The 18,297-nt window shown below is 30.1% G+C and overlaps 1 protein-coding gene across 1 annotated transcript in view; it reads left to right on the top strand.

Annotated features, from left to right (window-relative positions):
* The window catches only part of LOC113373788 (CD109 antigen-like), a 43,382-nt gene that overhangs the window by 12,776 nt on the left and 12,309 nt on the right, over positions 1-18,297 (top strand). Inside the window, 11 exon segments of the mRNA XM_026614062.1 lie at positions 7,793-7,985; positions 9,445-9,669; positions 12,678-12,928; positions 13,041-13,371; positions 13,476-13,667; positions 13,747-13,942; positions 14,151-14,314; positions 14,424-14,624; positions 14,626-14,712; positions 14,806-14,860; positions 17,616-17,802. Coding sequence (XP_026469847.1) covers positions 7,793-7,985; positions 9,445-9,669; positions 12,678-12,928; positions 13,041-13,371; positions 13,476-13,667; positions 13,747-13,942; positions 14,151-14,314; positions 14,424-14,624; positions 14,626-14,712; positions 14,806-14,860; positions 17,616-17,802 — 2,082 coding nt within the window.

The raw sequence follows: 18,297 nt of genomic DNA, 5'->3' as shown, positions 1-18,297 counted from the left end.
GGTTTTTAAAAATGAAAGAACCTCTCGTGGTAAAGAAAATAATCAATATAAAATGTTTACTTTAGTATTTTAGCGGTGATTGTAAATTTATAAAAAAAGAGCATTTACATGATGTACCCCCCAGATCCACCATGTAAACACTTGGAAAAAAAGCTTCATAGGTTCCCAGCCTATGAAGTTTAAGGACAAATGACAATTAATTAATTAATGTAAAGAAGAGCGCGAAAAATATAAGAGAGGTTCTTTCATGACGCCACCCTTTTGAGCTCTGAATAAAAGTACGCGAACAACCCCAAAAAAGGTACGGCCGAAGATTTTAATGTCAAAACGTCCCCTAACCTGATATAATATTAACTAAATACTACTATAATAATAGAAAGTCTTATCTCACAGTTAATTTTCCTTTCGACTAAGTCATATCATCCAATTCAGTTGTAGGCGGTAGTTAAGGTAGTAGTGGTGCTGGTTGGTTTTGAGTTGATATTTTCTGCCAAATCTCGTGCAAGACCTAAAAAGAGGTAAACAAGAATTTCATTACATTTATTCGTATGGGTTGCAGAAGTAATTGTTGGTACCGACTTGCACATATCCTTTAATTCGGTAGTGGTCTCTTGGTGGTTCGTGTATATCTTGGTAAAACATATAGACATACAATACAAAGTCTTCTTTGAAAGACATCTGAAATGGAAAAAAAAAACACAAATGCCCCTAAAAATAGGGACAAACAAATAAACGGGGCCCCGGTTATATTCAAAAGAATATATGGTCATAACTAATAATAAGATCAAATTAACAATAATAGGATAAAAACCTTTAAATATGCATATCCTCCTAGCAGTTATTTGGAAGTTCTTGTGCTTTGTGGTGCGAAAAGCAATCAATTCTGTAAATCTGAAATAAAAAGAAAAAAGATTTATACATATTACTTAGCAGTACGCCAATATTTTTTATGTCTTGATACATCAATTAGTCTGACCAATTTCTCCTATGGGTTGTGGAAGTAGTTCTTGGTATTCACTTGGTAAGCAATTTTCTTGGAAAGATATCTGAAATGATATAAAAAAAACACAAGTGCCCCTAAAAATAGGGGCAAACATACAAACGGGGCCCCGGTAACAAAAATATAAATATTATATACTTATATCTAACCAAGGTCTAATTACTTAATATTAACTTATGAATACGAGAAAACCTGTAGGTATCCATATTGAGGTGAACTGAAAGGGTTAAGGGTACTCTTGTTAGAGTGTAAAGATTGCTATTTGGTATGTTTAACATCTCACTCCCCAATATAAAGGGTTTACCTTAGCGCCCTAATTCGACTCAACAAAACCTGCAGTTACCAGTGGAGATTTTAACTAACTACACAATTAAAACAGAATCTACTTACCAACTTATTGATTGTTACCGAGTTATGTTTACAGATCCGAGAGCTTGACCGCACTTATGTATAGTGATGCATTAAGCCTAAATTCGAATGTACTAACGATGGGTTAATGATAAAGCTAGAAATGATTAAAAATGTATAGAACGGCATAATTACGCAGGGGAAAGCTTAAAATCGGAAAACTCGATCGGATTTTTCTAGATCATGTTCTTTTTCCCTGGCACAACATCACAACCATCACTAATGCACTAACTTGTGTCCTCCGTATTGGATTGACCACCTGAGAAGACTCATACTAAAAAACGATCGCAACTCCGGACCTCATACGATAGGAGCCTTTTAGGCAGGTGGGGATTTAGTTTAGAAACTCCTTGGAAATGATGTATGTAGTCTTTATCGCGACTCTGGACCACATACGACAGGAACCATATAGGCGGGCGGCGGATGTAGTTTGCACTAAAGGTTGTGCAACCCTTTGGAAACATTGCATGCTGTCGTTACAAAGACACAATCACTTTTTAAGTATCAGTCCTCTGAGGTAGTCAATCGAGTCGGAAGTACACAAGCCCTCTAGGCAGTTAGTGTATAGTGGTGCGTGTGTTGTTCCATGGGCGAAGAACACACAATCCAGAAAAAGTGAGGGTTCTCCGATCGTATGCGATCCCCTTTGTCATCACGCCGTATCATACACATCTATAATTTCAAGCTTTTTGATCAACCAAAACAATAGTATATCAGAATTTAGACTTAAGACATTACTACAAAAATACAGTCATATCTTGGCACCTACGACGAACACAACTAGGTAACATTAAATAAGTTAATAAGTATAGATTCTGTTTCATTCGTGTAGTTAGTTACGCACTCTACAGATAATTACCGGTTTTTATTACAAGTCAGATTGGGGCGCCAAGGTAAACCCTGTATATTGGTAAACGCAATGCTAAGATGTACCAAGTAGCAGTCATTGCACCTCAAAAAGGGTACCTTCAACCTTTTTAATCCACCACAATCTCCTAGCAGTCCTGGTGCTTGCCGTCGCGGTGAGAAATTAATTCTGCAACCCTGAAATGAAAAGTGACTTGAAAAAAATGAAATAGACAATGACTTATAAATACTATGTGGTAGCCTACTCGTATTTATTCCAGTGCTCTGGTACATCATATCGGTAAACATCTTCTGTTCGTTGTTGTAGTATTAAACCTCCTGGTATCTTTAGTTGAGGCCCATTTACACTAAAATAAATATTAATTTTATTATTTTTTTATATAATTTAGGGTTTTGTATCATCATACTTTTTTTAACTTCAAACAGTACGTCTTCAATATTTCTCCGTTTAGGAGACTTATTGTGCAATCACAAAAAATTTAATTTAATTAAAATATGTTCATTGCATTACAGTAGAAAAATCAGTCAAAATAAAAACAAGTAATTTATTTAACAAAGTTGTTAGATTTTTAGACGAGTTATTTACATCCATGCTACTAATAAAATGATTCCAAAAAAATTAAACATTGTACAAATAATACTAATTATAAATTAAAGTGTATGAGGTTGCGTTGCTTCTGGGAAAAACATCGCAAGGACCCATACACCGAATGAAAAAAAAATTATTAACGATCGCGAATTACTAGAACCTGCCGTAGGGGGTAGGCGACAGGAACACATTTAAACGCGAAAATCGTTTCAAACGATATTAAAATTACGAATAAGTCCTCGCACGAACAAAAAAAAAATTAAAATGTGGACGCAAATAACTCAAAATTATAATTTAACAAAATTATAAAAAATAATTAAAAATTGTCAATGTGATTGAATAAAAAAAATTCATGCACAATAAATCCCTAAAGCAATCCGCCACTGCGCAAAACACTGTATGAAATCTGAAACAAAACAAATATAGTCAATCGTAAATATTTGAAACATAAGATTTATATTTAAATTTAATATTATTTAATTATATTTAAATATAATAATCTAAAGATTGCATTGAATTATTTATGTTAACTCAAAGGCTAAAATTAAATATTTTCACAACAATAAACACTGAGGCGACACTTCAGCACTAATATTTTGAATTAGAAAATGTAACGCAAATCGTTCAATATTAAAGAGACGAATTTTTACTTCAATTTATTTACATTCTTATAATTATAATTCAACAGAAAATCAAGTCAAATCGAATCAACCAAAAGACAAGTTCCATGACACGTATTTGAAACTGAATGCACGAAATGATTACATAATACATAAATATTTTTTAAAAGACTTACCACTGACTGTAGTGCTCACCGAGAGGTCCAAATACAGAATGATTTTAGTTGTTATTACGCACCTTTTTTATTGGGGTCAGAAAGGGACAAAACTATGAATTGTTACCAGATGATACTAAAATTCAAAAAATGTTATCTAATTGAATAGTTTCGGGTTCGGAACCATAGAGGGTGCAATACAAAAAGGTTATTGTACCTCACAATCAGTCATAATTCAACCTTCGTGACGGATGGTCGAAATTATTACTGCTAATATTTGCATCTAGTTCTGTTTGATTCATATATTTGATTTGATTGTGAAGTATTATTTGTATTAAATACGTTTTTATTTGTATTTGCGTCTTTATAATTTGTGCGTTTTTATATATAATTGTAAAATAAAACTGGTGGTGTATGGCATCGTGCCTTAAGGCAAATTGCTGGAACTTTCCGTACCGTAATAGAATATTCGAGAAATTTTAAACGGTTTTCAAATATATTATTACAGACTTTCATTATTACAGTATTATATATATTTATTACAGTAACTTTCATTATTTTTGTTATATCTTGTTATATCTGAGCGAATTAAATGTAAATCATAAATCAATTTATCTGCAGAACATTAACAATCGTCATTTCTTTTCGAATTCAATTTCAAAAAAATAGTTGCCTAACAAATTTTTTTTGTATATCGAAAATAATTCAGATTTTATTTTTGATTCTGACTAAAGTTTTAAATCTCACTTATATACTTTATAAAATAGTTTCAACTTTGCAATTCAGTTTATATAATTACTATAAATATTAGACAATGTTACAGTATTCATAACATTTCGTTGCGTTACGAGAAGTTCCAGCAATTTGCCTTAAGACGCTCTTGATTAGAAAACGAATAACATTCTATTTCATAGAGAATTATCTAGATCAAGATCAATCCTTAAAATAAATTGCCGTGACAAAAAAAAATCGGAAAAATTTGCCGCCCCCCAAATTGTGCCACCCTAGGCCCGGGCCTCACGGGCCTATGGGGTAATCCAGCACTGCTCTTGCTATAGATATCGAAATCTTTAATTGAGAAACTAAAAACTAAAGAAACTAAAAATATGCTTCAAATTTATTGGTTTATGAAAAAATTTATAATTATTTATAAGTTATTATTATTTATAATTATTTATAAGTTATTTATAAGTTTAAGAAAATTACATATAACCTAATAATGAAAGCAGACTAAATATTATTCGAATATACAATTTCCAATTTGAGAATTGCATTCATGGCAAACAAATATATAACTAAATAGTAATGCACAATAAAGTATTAATTATAATTATATTAAAAAATTCAAAGAGTTACAAAAAAAATTTCAAGAACAAAAAGCGAGACACGTAGCTTGAAACGGATGTTTGTGACTGAATAGAAAAACTAGTGGGGTGTATGGCATCGTGCCTTAAGGCAAATTGCTGGAACTTCCCGTACCGTAAGGAAATGTTCGAGGAATACTGAATGTCTTCAAATAGATTATTATTAATATTGTAACATTGTCAAATATTTATAAGAATTATATAAACTGAATTGCAAGATTAAAATTATTTGTTTGAAGTATATTAGAACTATAGCCAGAATTAAAAGTAAAATCTGAATTATTTTCGATATATAAAAAAAAAATTTTTTTTGATAAAAAAATTGAAACAAAATGTTTTTTTTTCCAATTTCAATTATTTTGTTAAGACAAGCAGAATGTTCTTTGAATCATTTAAATCGGACGCTTAGTTCTCTCAAAAACTGCCATTTTTTACACATTTAGCTCCGTATCTTCGAAATGGCTGGGCCTGCCTTTGCCAAAAACTAATAAACACTTCTCCCAAATTACTAATTGAATGTTTTTTAGATCATTCAATTCGGATACTCCGTTCTCTCAAAAACTCGATTTCTATTTTCTGCACTCTTTGTTCCCTATCTCCGTAACGGCTGGACCTGCCTTTGCCAAAAACTAATCAGCTCTTTTCCCTATCAATAGGAATTGAATGTTTTTTGAACCATTCAAATCGGTTGATCCGTGCGCTCAAAAACATGACTGGAAATTTGTATCCATACATACATACACACACACACATCCATTTTTTTTGAGGCATGCCAAAATGTTCAGAAACCTTTAAAACGTCGAGAAATGTAAAAATTTTCAATTTCGATTTTCGGCCCATTACAATAACTTACAATAAGAAAAAAGTATCCGGACTTTTTTCCGGAGCGGTCTGGAATTTTCCGGAATCAATCCGAACTTTTCCGCGTTGGAACCGATCACGGTTCTTCCGGAACCGGGTCCTTTTTGGACTTTGGAACCGGTTCTTAAAAATGACGGTTCTTGACAGCTCTAAGAATCACTTTTCGTATAAATTTTATTGACTTCTGCCTAACCTATTGATAAATCTGAATTACTGGTTATTATTTTTTTGGAATAGGTAATTATTCAAATTTAAATTCTACTAATATAAAGCATCATTGTGATCCAGGAAAAACCCAGGAAAACTGTTTTCAATTTACGAACGTTATGGCAAATAATGAACACCAAACACCATAGTAATAATATGTAACAATTTTTATCTTAATTATATTTTTTAACATTTATTTATAAAGTTCTATGAAACGTGTCAAATCACAATTTGTATTATCAAAATGAATAGAACAGAAAACTAGTAATTTTCAGCAAAAAAATATCACGTTTCGGAAACATAGCTACTATTAACAATATGTTGTTAATCGTATACTGCTTTATATTTTAAATTATATTTCCTGGAAATAGTTATTTATATTTTCAACAAGATTTCAAATTCATAACTAAATAGACTAAATAGATGCTATTGCTAATAGATATTGTTAATATATAATAAATGCATAATAAAATTAGAAAATAATTGATTTAATAATTGAGTGTTTATTCAAATTTTATATGCATCTTTACAAATACTAATTTCAAATTACAAATACTTACAAACTACTTACAAATGATAATTAATATTTGAGATTTCGAATAAAACATACTAGTGTACAAAAAACACTTTTTATAAGAACATATAATCATAATTAAATTAATTAGTTATTTATGCAATTAATAATAAAATCCCGGATATCATAAGCTGTTTTACCTTATCGTAAAAAATTTAGAAAAACTTTCATAAGCTTTCATACCAAGTTCCTCAATGAATGTTATATTATGAGTAAACTCCGTTTTATTATATAAACATAATTCTAATTTTTAAAGAATGAAAAATATGAATAAATAAATGTATTATCATTTATTTATTATAATAATAAATATTAAAATTATTTTAGTTTTTTACCATCTATTACTAATACCAATGCCATATGCATTTCAGTTCTTTATATAACTTAAATATTCACATACAAGGAAACCCTTAAGATTACTCTTCTGGGATTTTGATGAAGCTTCGCATGATGATAAGGCTGATAGTCAAACACTCCATAAAATATTATAGGCCTATGACAAGTGATTTAATTGGTCATAATTAATTTTTATAATTCAACCACTTCTCATAGGCCTATAATATTTTATGGGATTAGATTAACTCTAGCATCAGGTGAAGTTTCATCAAAAACCCAGAAGAGTAAACCTGAGGGTTTCTTTGTTAGACAGAATTTGAAGGCAAATAAAAAAAGTTTGTAACACATGTTGAGAACTTTTTATGAAGATTTTTCGAATCCAAGAAACAATTTGATCAATTATGATAGAAAAACTAACTTTCAACTATTTAAATTGGTTTAACACAATACTAAATAACAACGGTTAAACAAATAAAAAAAAATACTGTTGTAATCAAAAATATTAGCGAATTAATTTTTGTTTAGTTTTTTTGAGTAACTATCTATTATTATAAATATTGTTGTGAGTTTTTTGGGAAAAATTTTTCTTTCCTCCTTTTTTGTAACTTAATTATGACATAATTTTTATATTTACTTAGAACTTTTAGAACAAATATTTTTAGAACTAACTGAGCCTTCCTTACATTCAAATCAAACAAACCATAGAAACTGAACAATTAGCGCTTCTACCAATTATTCGGAAATAATTTTGTTTACAACGAATATCAATTAATCCAGTACTATATCAACTATTTTTCTGTTTTTTTTTCAGTTTCTACACTATCGTAGCCCCTAAGGTGCTACGCCCCAACAGTGAGTTCCATGCGGCCGTTGGCATGCAAGGGGTTTCGCAACCGACCCAAGTAACGGTCAGCATAGGAGGAAAACAGGACGGAGGCGGAAACGTTGACATCACGCAAAGTGTCAACGTAGAGCCCTATGCTACGAGGATTGTGAAGCTTGAGGTAAACAAAAACTCATAATAATTATTTGGTTTTTTATACAGGGTAGGGCAGGGCATAAAGGTCCAATTTGTCTTGAGCAACTATATTGTGAAAACCAAACCAATTATATCACAACAATAACACGTATCGAACAAAGAACTATCTGACTATGTTTATTAAAAACCCCAGCAACTTCATTATTGTTGAAGAAAATAGTTTTTTCGCTGCTTTTCAAAAACTTATTCAACCAATGCACAATATAAATTTCATGGGTGCATTTTTACGGAGACAACACTGTAAATATTGTGGCGGGATTAGCTCACAGAATAGCATTCCCGATTCACAAGCTGAAGGTTCTGAGTTCGAACCTCCGGCAAGAATAAAAAAAATATTAAGTAGTTAATTTGGAATTATAATAGAATCACGAATTGTAATAGAAAATATGTATGTAAAATCATCAGAATGCATAAAAATTAGAGAAGAGCTTAGAAGATGATATGAGAAGTATAGTAGAAGAAGTAAGAAATGTCTAGAAGAAGAAATGAGAAGATAGTAAAGCAGAAGAAAGAAGAATGAAGATAAGTTAAGAAGTATAGAAAGCATAGGATTATACGAAGAAGATAGTATGAAATTGAAGATTGTTTAAGAAATATGGTTGTAAAGAAAATTGTATTTAGCTAGAATAACCTTTATCTAGTATTTTGTCAGAAATATTCATCAGCAGAGTTAGAAAAACTATTTTTAACTTATTCAATTTATCTCTTATAAAATTGCTTTTTTAACTCAATTTACTGTTTTATTCACTATTTTTTAATTTTTACACCTTTTACCCAGGTAAAGGCTCCGTTGGTCCTTTTTACTCCACTCAGGTGTAAGCTTCTAAAGAAGTTATATAAAATGAACTGTTAGATTTAACTTAAAATTAACAATACATGTTATAAAATAATTAAATAACGTATACTTGAATTAAACATTGCAATAAGGTATCGTAAACCACAAGAACGGTGCTCACAACGAAAAAAACTAACAACGAAAAAAATACTTCTGTTATGAATTTTCAAACATTAATGTTTTTCTCCTAATAGCGATGTCGTAAAAATCTAAGTAATAGTTTATAATACATCTTAATCTTTTTTCCTCTACTTTCAAATATTGTTGTTGAAAAATCTTAACTTTACTGGTTTTTGAGATATTGGTAGTGGACCTTTTGAGCCGAGGAACTTTAAGCACCGTTCTACCCTAATTTATTCAGTATTCATACCAGTATGTTATAAAATTCTAGCAAACATATGTTTATAAACAACAAATCGATCATTCCGACATTTTCTACATTTTAGCTTCATTAAAAAAAATCTCCAAGTTTCTTTGAATAATATAAAATGCTGGTCACTGATTCTATCCCTTGGTCCAGACTAGTTTTATTAAACAATATTTCTTATTTTTTTCTTTCTTATTCCTATCTCTTATGATTCGTTTTCAGGTGGGCGATCTAGGTCCAGGGATGTACAACCTAACTGCTAGTGGTTCAGGTGGACTTCAATTTTACAATACGACTGAATTAATGTACAGACAAAAGAGTTATTCGGTTTTCATACAAACCGATAAAGCCATCTATAAGCCTGGGCATATGATTTTATTCAGAGTTATTGTGCTGAATGCTCATCTTAAACCAGCAGTTACTGGAAGTATGGACATCCATATAATGGTAAGTTCTATCAATAAAATAAATAATACCCAAATAGGTAGTATTTTCACTTCATCAAGATAAAAGATATTATTAGATTAATTATTTGATAAAACTTATACACAATAAAAGAGTTATCCCATATAATACGAATTTTGCGGTGATAAAAGTCCAAACGATCGCTAAGATCTACATTCAGAAAAAATTGCAATTTTGACTATTTTTTACGTTTTATAAGATCATACAAGTCTTGAAACCTATGGATTAATAATTTAAAATTTATCATCAAACCCAAATCCCAATTATGAAATTTTTTTGTCTTCATTGCAATAAATCATAAATTAATAAACTTATAAAATATATGAAATAACAACCATAAAATCGAAAACACATATGTGTAACATTTATAATAACGATGTGTTAATTATGATGCCGGATGATATGGTTAGGTTAATGATTCGTTACTCAATGTTATAGAAAATATTATAATTCCAATAGCAAATCGAAAGCAGGCAATTTGAAATAGATTTATGATGACAACAGATAATATTGATGATCCAAGAATTTAAAATTCTTATCTATATTGTCGAACAGAAAGTTCAGCATAAATTTTAGCAACTCTATGCATGCCAAATCATGTTGTACAAATACGAAGATCATAAAACATATTTCTAGCTAATACGTAGGCGGATTAATATACTTATACGCTTACCTCATAAATAATTTTAGGAATGATTTATGTAATTTCAATGTATTCAAACAAAAGTGTAATAAATATATAATTCACACTCAATTACTTATCCGATAATATCTGATATAATAAACAGATGTGCATCGTTCTATTACGATCAGGTCAAGGTGCCGAAACCAGGTTTCTCATAACCAATGCCGACTTAGAATAATTTTATGGCATATGGATGTAAATAAACTCACGCAATTTACAATGAGTTATGTATTCACTAAAGGCTTGTTTTTATGAACCACAATAGAAAAACATTTACAATAAAAAAATATTGGTAGATAAAATGATATAAATATTCAATTTACTCATAAAAGAACAATAAACTCTTTTTCAGTTAGATGGAGAATCAAAAAAAGAAAGAAACACGTTATAATGTAATAGGATAGATTTCAATTCATTTAATTTTGCAGCTGTAAAAACCTTAAAGAAAGTTTACTATTTTTTCGCGATTTCACTTTCATTTAAATAGTATGGCAGTCACCTGCATCTTCAACGATTGTACTAAATTCTTTCATGCGAGACGTGATTTTGTTAAAAGATTGCTTAATACGATCTTTGCATACATGGATACTTAAAAAATAGAAAAAGTATTATAAACACATTCATTGAGAGTTGTATAAAACTCCCATTTGAACTATAAAATAAAACTAGTAGAATATGGCATCGTGCCTTAAGGCAACTGGAACTACCCGTACCGTTACGAAATGTTCGAGGAATATTAAATGTTTTCAAATAGATTATTATAAATATTGTAACATGGTCTAATATTTATAAGAATTGTTAAAACTTAATCGCACAGTGGAAATTATTTATTCAAAGTAAATAAGTGAGCTTTGAAACTTTAGCCAGAATTAAAATAAAATCTAAATTATCTTCGATATGCAAAAAAAAAAATTTAAAAAAAATTGAGTTTTTTTTCCAAAAGCAATTGTTTTGTCAACACAAGCAAAAAGTTTTTTGAATCATTCAAATAGGATGTTTAGTTCTCTCAAAAACTGCAGTTTTTTGTACATTTAGCTCTGTATCTTCGAAATAGTTGGACCTGCCTTTGCCAAAAACTAATCATTATTCTCCCAATCATTACAAACTGAATGTTGTTTAGATAATTCAAATGGGATACTTCGTTCTCTCAAAAACTCGATTTCTATTTTCTGTACTCTGCTCCGTATCTCCGTAACGGCTAGACCTGCCTCTGCCAAAAACTAATCAGCACATCTCCCTATCAATAGGAATCGAATGTTTTTTGAACCATTCAAATCGGTTGATCCGCGCGCCCGAAAACTTGAACGAAAAAATGCGAATACACACACACATTCATTTTTCCTGAGGTATGACAAAATGTTCAGAAACCGCTGAAACGTGAAGATATACAAAAATTTTCATTTTAGATTTTCAGCCCATTACTATTACTTAAGTTAATTAATAGAAATTTCTAATTTAATTAAACGTATCTATATTTATTAATATAATTGTTAATTTCTCAAATACTTAAATTAACAAATAACAAAGGGACAAACAGGGAAAAAACTACTTAAACAATTACCAATTTTTCTGGAAATATTATAAATATCGGATAAATAATCAATAATTGATTAAGTAACTTTAAAATATTAATTTAAAAATAATTTGTACATAATTATACGAGAAGTATATCCCCTGTGAAGTCCAAATTCATTGTTATTGATTTCTGGCCATTTTACAGAAAATTATTAAACATTTTATTTTTTTCTAAAACGGGAATGTATTACTACTGAATATTCAGCAAAATGCATAAATATAATTATTACTATAATTAATAACAGCAATTTATTAAATTTAAATCACGTAACTAGTTAATTTATGTTTTCGTGAATTTAGTTCTCCATATAATATAATTGTTAATATCATATGAATTACCGTATTAAATTTCCACAATACGATTTTTAATTATTTAATTATATATTTTAACTTTATATGCTTGCAAAAGTAATTACTCTTTCGTGATATGCACAGTGTGATAGAATAAATTTATACATTATTACATAACTGTACTTATAATAATTTGCCCTATACAAATTCTTTGGTAAACAACTGATAACCAAATTACTCAAAAGAATAATTATAAAACTTAATACTATATAATAATATGTTATAATAATAATATTTCATAAGTATTCTATTTGTGATGACAATTTTTAAAGATCACGAAAAACATCCAAAATCTTTGAATGAAGAGTTCTGTTAAATTTTAAAAGTAAAACTAAGAATTCCAGATATTTATCTATTTTAATGACAATTTCTTCACTAGGATGGCAAAGGCAACAGAGTCAAACAATGGAATCGTGCTTTAACATCAAAAGGAGTCTTCAGCGGTGAACTTCAATTATCTCAAAATCCAGTTTTGGGAGATTGGACAATTGTAGCCACTGTCATGGACCAAACTTTCAGCAAAAGTGTTTTAGTAGCAGAATATGTTTTACCCAAATTCGAGGTAACTGTGGATGCCCCACAACATACTACCTTCAAACAGGGAAAAGTTACTGCCACCATTAGAGCTAAGTGAGTATTCAAACAATTGGCAGTAAAATTACCTATTTTACTTGGCTTTGTGTGTTTTAGTGTATTTTTTATTAATTTTTATATATATTTTAACTGGATATCAATCTTCTAGATATACCTATGGAAAGCCAGTAAAAGGCGAAGCCACCATAACATGCTACCCCACCATTTACTCAGGAGTAATTCAGCCTTTATATCAGAATCCAATTCGAAAAGTTATCCAATTAGATGGAAAAGCTACTGCCGAATTTGATTTGGTCGGTGAACTACAATTAACTGACGAATACGAAAGAACAGTGGTAATAGATGCCACTGTGGAAGAATCTTTGACAGGAAGAAGACAAAACAGTTCAACCCAAGTACAGATTCATAAATACAAATATAAAATGGAGCTGATCAAGACTTCGGAGTATTTCAAACCGCAATTGAAATATACAGCATTCGTGAGTAGAAATAAATTATTTACAACCTATTCATCTAATAGTATCTGGTACATAAGGATATTTATTATTTTTTTTATATTCCTCAATTCGGGTTGTTATTTTAGATCAAAATTTCACATCATGATGGTTCTCCAGTCCAAGACAACACTAACAAAGTAATCATTCGACATGGATATACCTACGATAGCGAAAAATACAATGAAAGTAGCTACATGTTGGACCAAAACGGAATGATCGAGTTGAACTTCTATCCACCAAAAGACGAGAACATGACCATATCCACATTGGGAATTGAGGTAAACTTATCACAAACCAAATCTTCAATTTGGCATGAACCTTTTGGACAAATGATTTATTCTTATGGTGATTTTTTAGGCTCAATACTTAGATCTTAAAGAATGGTTTTCAAGTGTATCCAGTGCTACTTCACCAAGTGACACTTTCATCCAAGCAGTTGTAGTAACACCAACGCCAACTGTCAATGAAGATGTTGCTATCAGAATCAATTCTACCGAACCAATGAAGTATTTCAGCTACGAAGTTCTTGGAAGAGGAGATATCATTGTTGCTGGTAAATCTTCACATAATATATTTTAATATTTGATCCACTTTATTAGATAATAATTTTACATGTCTTGGACCATTCTTCCACTGATTTGGAACTGTACTTCAGTTTCTACATAATAGTATTCAATTATATACCATTCTTCTATTTCTATATAATTTCTTCATTTGCAGCATGGACTCAATACTATAATTTCTGATTCTCCATTTTTTAGGAACTGTGGCTGTGCCTAATGGAGCTAAGGAACACACTTTCAAATTTTTGGCAAGTTATGCAATGGCACCAACTGCCCATTTAATAGTCTACTATGTTAAAGACGATGGTGAACTTGTGGCAGATTCCTTGGACATCGATCTCAACGGTGAACTAAGAAACTTTGTGAGTAAATATTATAATTTAAAATTAATACCACACCATTTTTGGTCAGGAAATACTTGAAGTGAGTAACAAAAATGCTCAAACAATTATTTTTTATTTTCTGTATCAGGTCGATATCAAATTAAGTACTCAAGAGGCAGAACCAGGTTCCAAACTTGACATTTCCATCAAGGCTAAGCCCAATTCTTACGTTGGCCTTCTCGGAATTGATCAGAGTGTTTTACTTTTAAAATCTGGTAATGATCTCTCTAGACAAGCAGTTTTAGATGAACTGAGAGAGTATGATCAAGCAGAAAGAAATCCCTATTTACCATGGGCCCGGAGGACCCTTTGGTCTTAGAAGATTTAAGAGATCGTTCTGGAGCCCTGGATCGGGTACAGCAAATGACGTATTTGAAGTAAGTAACAATACAATATCAAACCATACAATACCGAATTATTAAAATTCAGATAAAGTCTTAATATTATTAAAATTTTTAAATTCAATATAGAAATCTGGTGCAGTAATACTCACTAACAGTTATGTCTACGAAAGCTATCCAATGCGTAAGTATCTTTATATTATTTAAAAATTAAAAATTTACTATTTATAAATTTATTGTTAATAATGAGTAGTTAAAATAGTTATAGTTAATGGGCAACTGTTGCGAAGTTTTTGATACATTGAATTACAGTCAATTATATAATTTGATAATATTTTGTTCATATTAGTAACATGGCAGCCAAAACATTAGGTTATATTAAGCTGATTTTTTGTTAATTTTTAATACATTACATTATTAAAAAATTCAAATTATGATACATTCGTAAATAAACTATTTTATAGCATCACTTTGTATTATAGAAAATATACTAAAATTAAATATATTAAAATTATTCATCACTTTCAATATAAGATATTCTATGAATTAATTATTTCTATGAAAAAGTTAAGTTGGAGCCAAAAATACTCTTCGCACTAGTTGCTCATTATTCTTAAATATATAAATAACAATATTGAATTTAATCATCAAACATATTGAAATATGTCCTAAAACATCCCGAAAAATCCTCAGATTCCAAATCCTTCTAATCTCACAAAATATTTTCGTATTTAAAACAAAAGGTACAAGGTGTTCGGTTTTAATTCGCACGCGGAAATCAACGGTTAATAATTCTTAAATCGAATAGTAAATGCTAACAAAATGATCGCACGCTAAAACACGCTTCGTATTTAAAATTTATTTATATTCTAACTTGTACATATTGCTTTTGCTGTAAATACTAATCAATTTATTTGAAATCAGTAATATTTGCTTAACGAGCTTACTGTATTAAAATAAATCGTTTATAACGAGTAGTTAATCAGCTTTTTGAAATTGCCGCAAATTATAATGACTTAAGTACATTGCCGAAATATATAATATATTTTTTTAAATATAGATTTACAGGATACAGATAAATATAATAATACATATTATATGGAATATTTAAAAATACAATTTTGTTTCGATATGTATAAAATTTTAGATTATTTATTACTCATAGTTTTCCCAATATATATGCGCACAAATTTTCAAATAGAAGCGTTACGTGCGTTCTTCAAAAATTTCATACGAAAGTTATCATATTAACTTATAAATTTTAGAATATAAACGTTTCAATCACATAAGTGTATACAACAATTGTAAACTTTAAAATTTTAATTATTTATTTATTTTGTACTGATCAGCCACCATTATTTAAAAATAAATATACTTGTACATGTTAGTATGTTGCACATATAAATTTAACTTAAGATTTGTTGATGTTATTTGTTATGTGTATCATCTTGTACTTATATTTGTTTTATGTGCCAAAATCCTACACCGAGAAATGTTCCTGTCCGAGCTAAAGACCAACTCAAAAATAAAATATCCGACATTAAAATCCGTAATTTTATCTGCAATAATCACATATATTGACTTACGAATTAATAATTATCAATTATAAACTAGAATGATATTTAGCTGCGTACTTTATAACAAATTTTTCCTTGCTATTTTTTACACAAATAGAAAAGTAGCCAACTATAAATACCATTTCAAATTTCCGTTATTAAAACTTTTCTGTGTTTCAATCATTGCATTTCATTCGAATAGCTAATTATAATTACAAAGTAATCAAAATTAATCATTTTACATATATTTAGTTTTATATTTTTGAAATAGAAAACTCATAGAAGTATGAAACAAAGGCACCAGAGTTAGGGCACCTAGTAAACCAGGTCTTGGTGATCAGTGGTGTTGTGCTAATATTTTTTTACCAGAACGTTAAAATTAAAAAATCGGATCAAAAATCGGTTCTCATGTTTGTTCTGGTTCCGTTCGAAAAGGAAAGAAACAAAAATCATTACAAAACCATTTATGTGCTTATATATATGTATGTTTATTATAATAACAGAATCGTTTAATAAGAATTAGTTAGATTATAAATTATAACACTCACTTATCAAATCATTTTTGTATGTAGCGATTTTAAAAAAAAAAAAAATTGCCGGAACGCGTTCCGGCCCGACATCACCACTGTTGGTGGTGGAATTTAGCAAAAACCAAGAATAAATTCGATCAACACAGACTGACTTTAAGAGAAACTAAAAGCTCAGATAATTGGAGAGTGGAATAATACCATTCATAGCACGTTCGTAATGCATACTTACAATTAGAACAACACATAAGTAAATATTCTATTATGGAAAATACTTAATTTTGAAGAGCAAGTGAAAGCTTTCTAATTTTACCTAATGGCGCATTTATAATAATTTAAGAAGGTCGATTACTGTAGATTTCCATTTTATGGATGGCTACTTTTCTTCGTATTATTTTACTGTCGAGATCAGCTCTTCCGTTCTTCCATTTATTGAAAAAATAGCAGTTTATATTCTGAGCAGGTATTCTTATTATTATATATATATATTCACAACTTTTGCGTCGAAGCACAACTAATGTATAATTTTTCAACTATTTATGATCTACTAGCCAAGCTCGAAGAAGAAAACAGAATACTTCGTTATGAAACTTATTATTTTTTCAGACAAAAGTAAATGCTTGCTTTATCATAACATTATCTGCTTATAGTATATTATCGATTCGGTGGTGATGTTCTCAATGACGTCTTGGAGAACGAAGAATTCAGTGCCGATGTCGGTTCAGCAGGTTCGAACCCCGGCGCTCCGAGAGTCCGTTCCAAATTTCCTGAAACCTGGATATGGGACAGCGTAGATGCAGGGTAAAAACCGAAACCCTTTCCTTGTAAATAATCATTGTTTGTGTGTGGTTTTAAGGTTTTTATATGATGCGTGCCGGATTTGGAGCCAATTTTGGAGGTGCAATTCCTATGAATGCCTTCGCTGCTGTCCCCGAAGGCGCAGTAGCTAAATTTGGCAGCGGCGGCGCCCCTGAAATAGAAACACCAAAAGTTCGATCCAAATTTCCGGAAACTTGGATTTGGGATAATGTTGATGTAGATGGGTAAAAATCGTTCATGAAAATACTTCTCCTGATCATGGTGTGTCCGCTTCGTCTGCCTAAAAAATTTACAATCGATATATGGAATTCATGATATATGACGCAAATGAATTGATTTCATCGGGACCATTTTTAACGCAAATAATTGCTGACTAAAAATATGCACCTAACAATTTGGTCAGAAGCTGTGGGTTACATGAGTCATAAACTTTCAACATAAATTCGCATATCCACCAAGATTATTTTTCATATTCCACAATCGAAATATCTTCTTAATTTAAAACCTCACTTGACAACTAAGCTCTACTTTAATATCCAGAAATATTCCATGCAAAGTCTAATAATTATAAATCCCACTGAAGTGGTTCGAGGTAAACGATTATATTGCAGGAGCAAATAATGGTTTTGGTTTATGTGAGTGTGATGGTACTAACTTATTCGCTTTATGGAACTAAACTAGAATTGGGTTCGTGGTATTTCAAATTTTATGTATGCTCA

This window comes from Ctenocephalides felis, unplaced genomic scaffold (assembly GCF_003426905.1).
Source record: "Ctenocephalides felis isolate EL2017-DRISC unplaced genomic scaffold, ASM342690v1 CF-g0.4_SCAFFOLD_01604, whole genome shotgun sequence".
Classification (NCBI taxonomy): domain Eukaryota; kingdom Metazoa; phylum Arthropoda; class Insecta; order Siphonaptera; family Pulicidae; genus Ctenocephalides; species Ctenocephalides felis.
The sequence above is the reverse complement of the archived record's forward strand: the minus strand, read 5'-3'. Positions and strand labels throughout refer to the sequence as shown.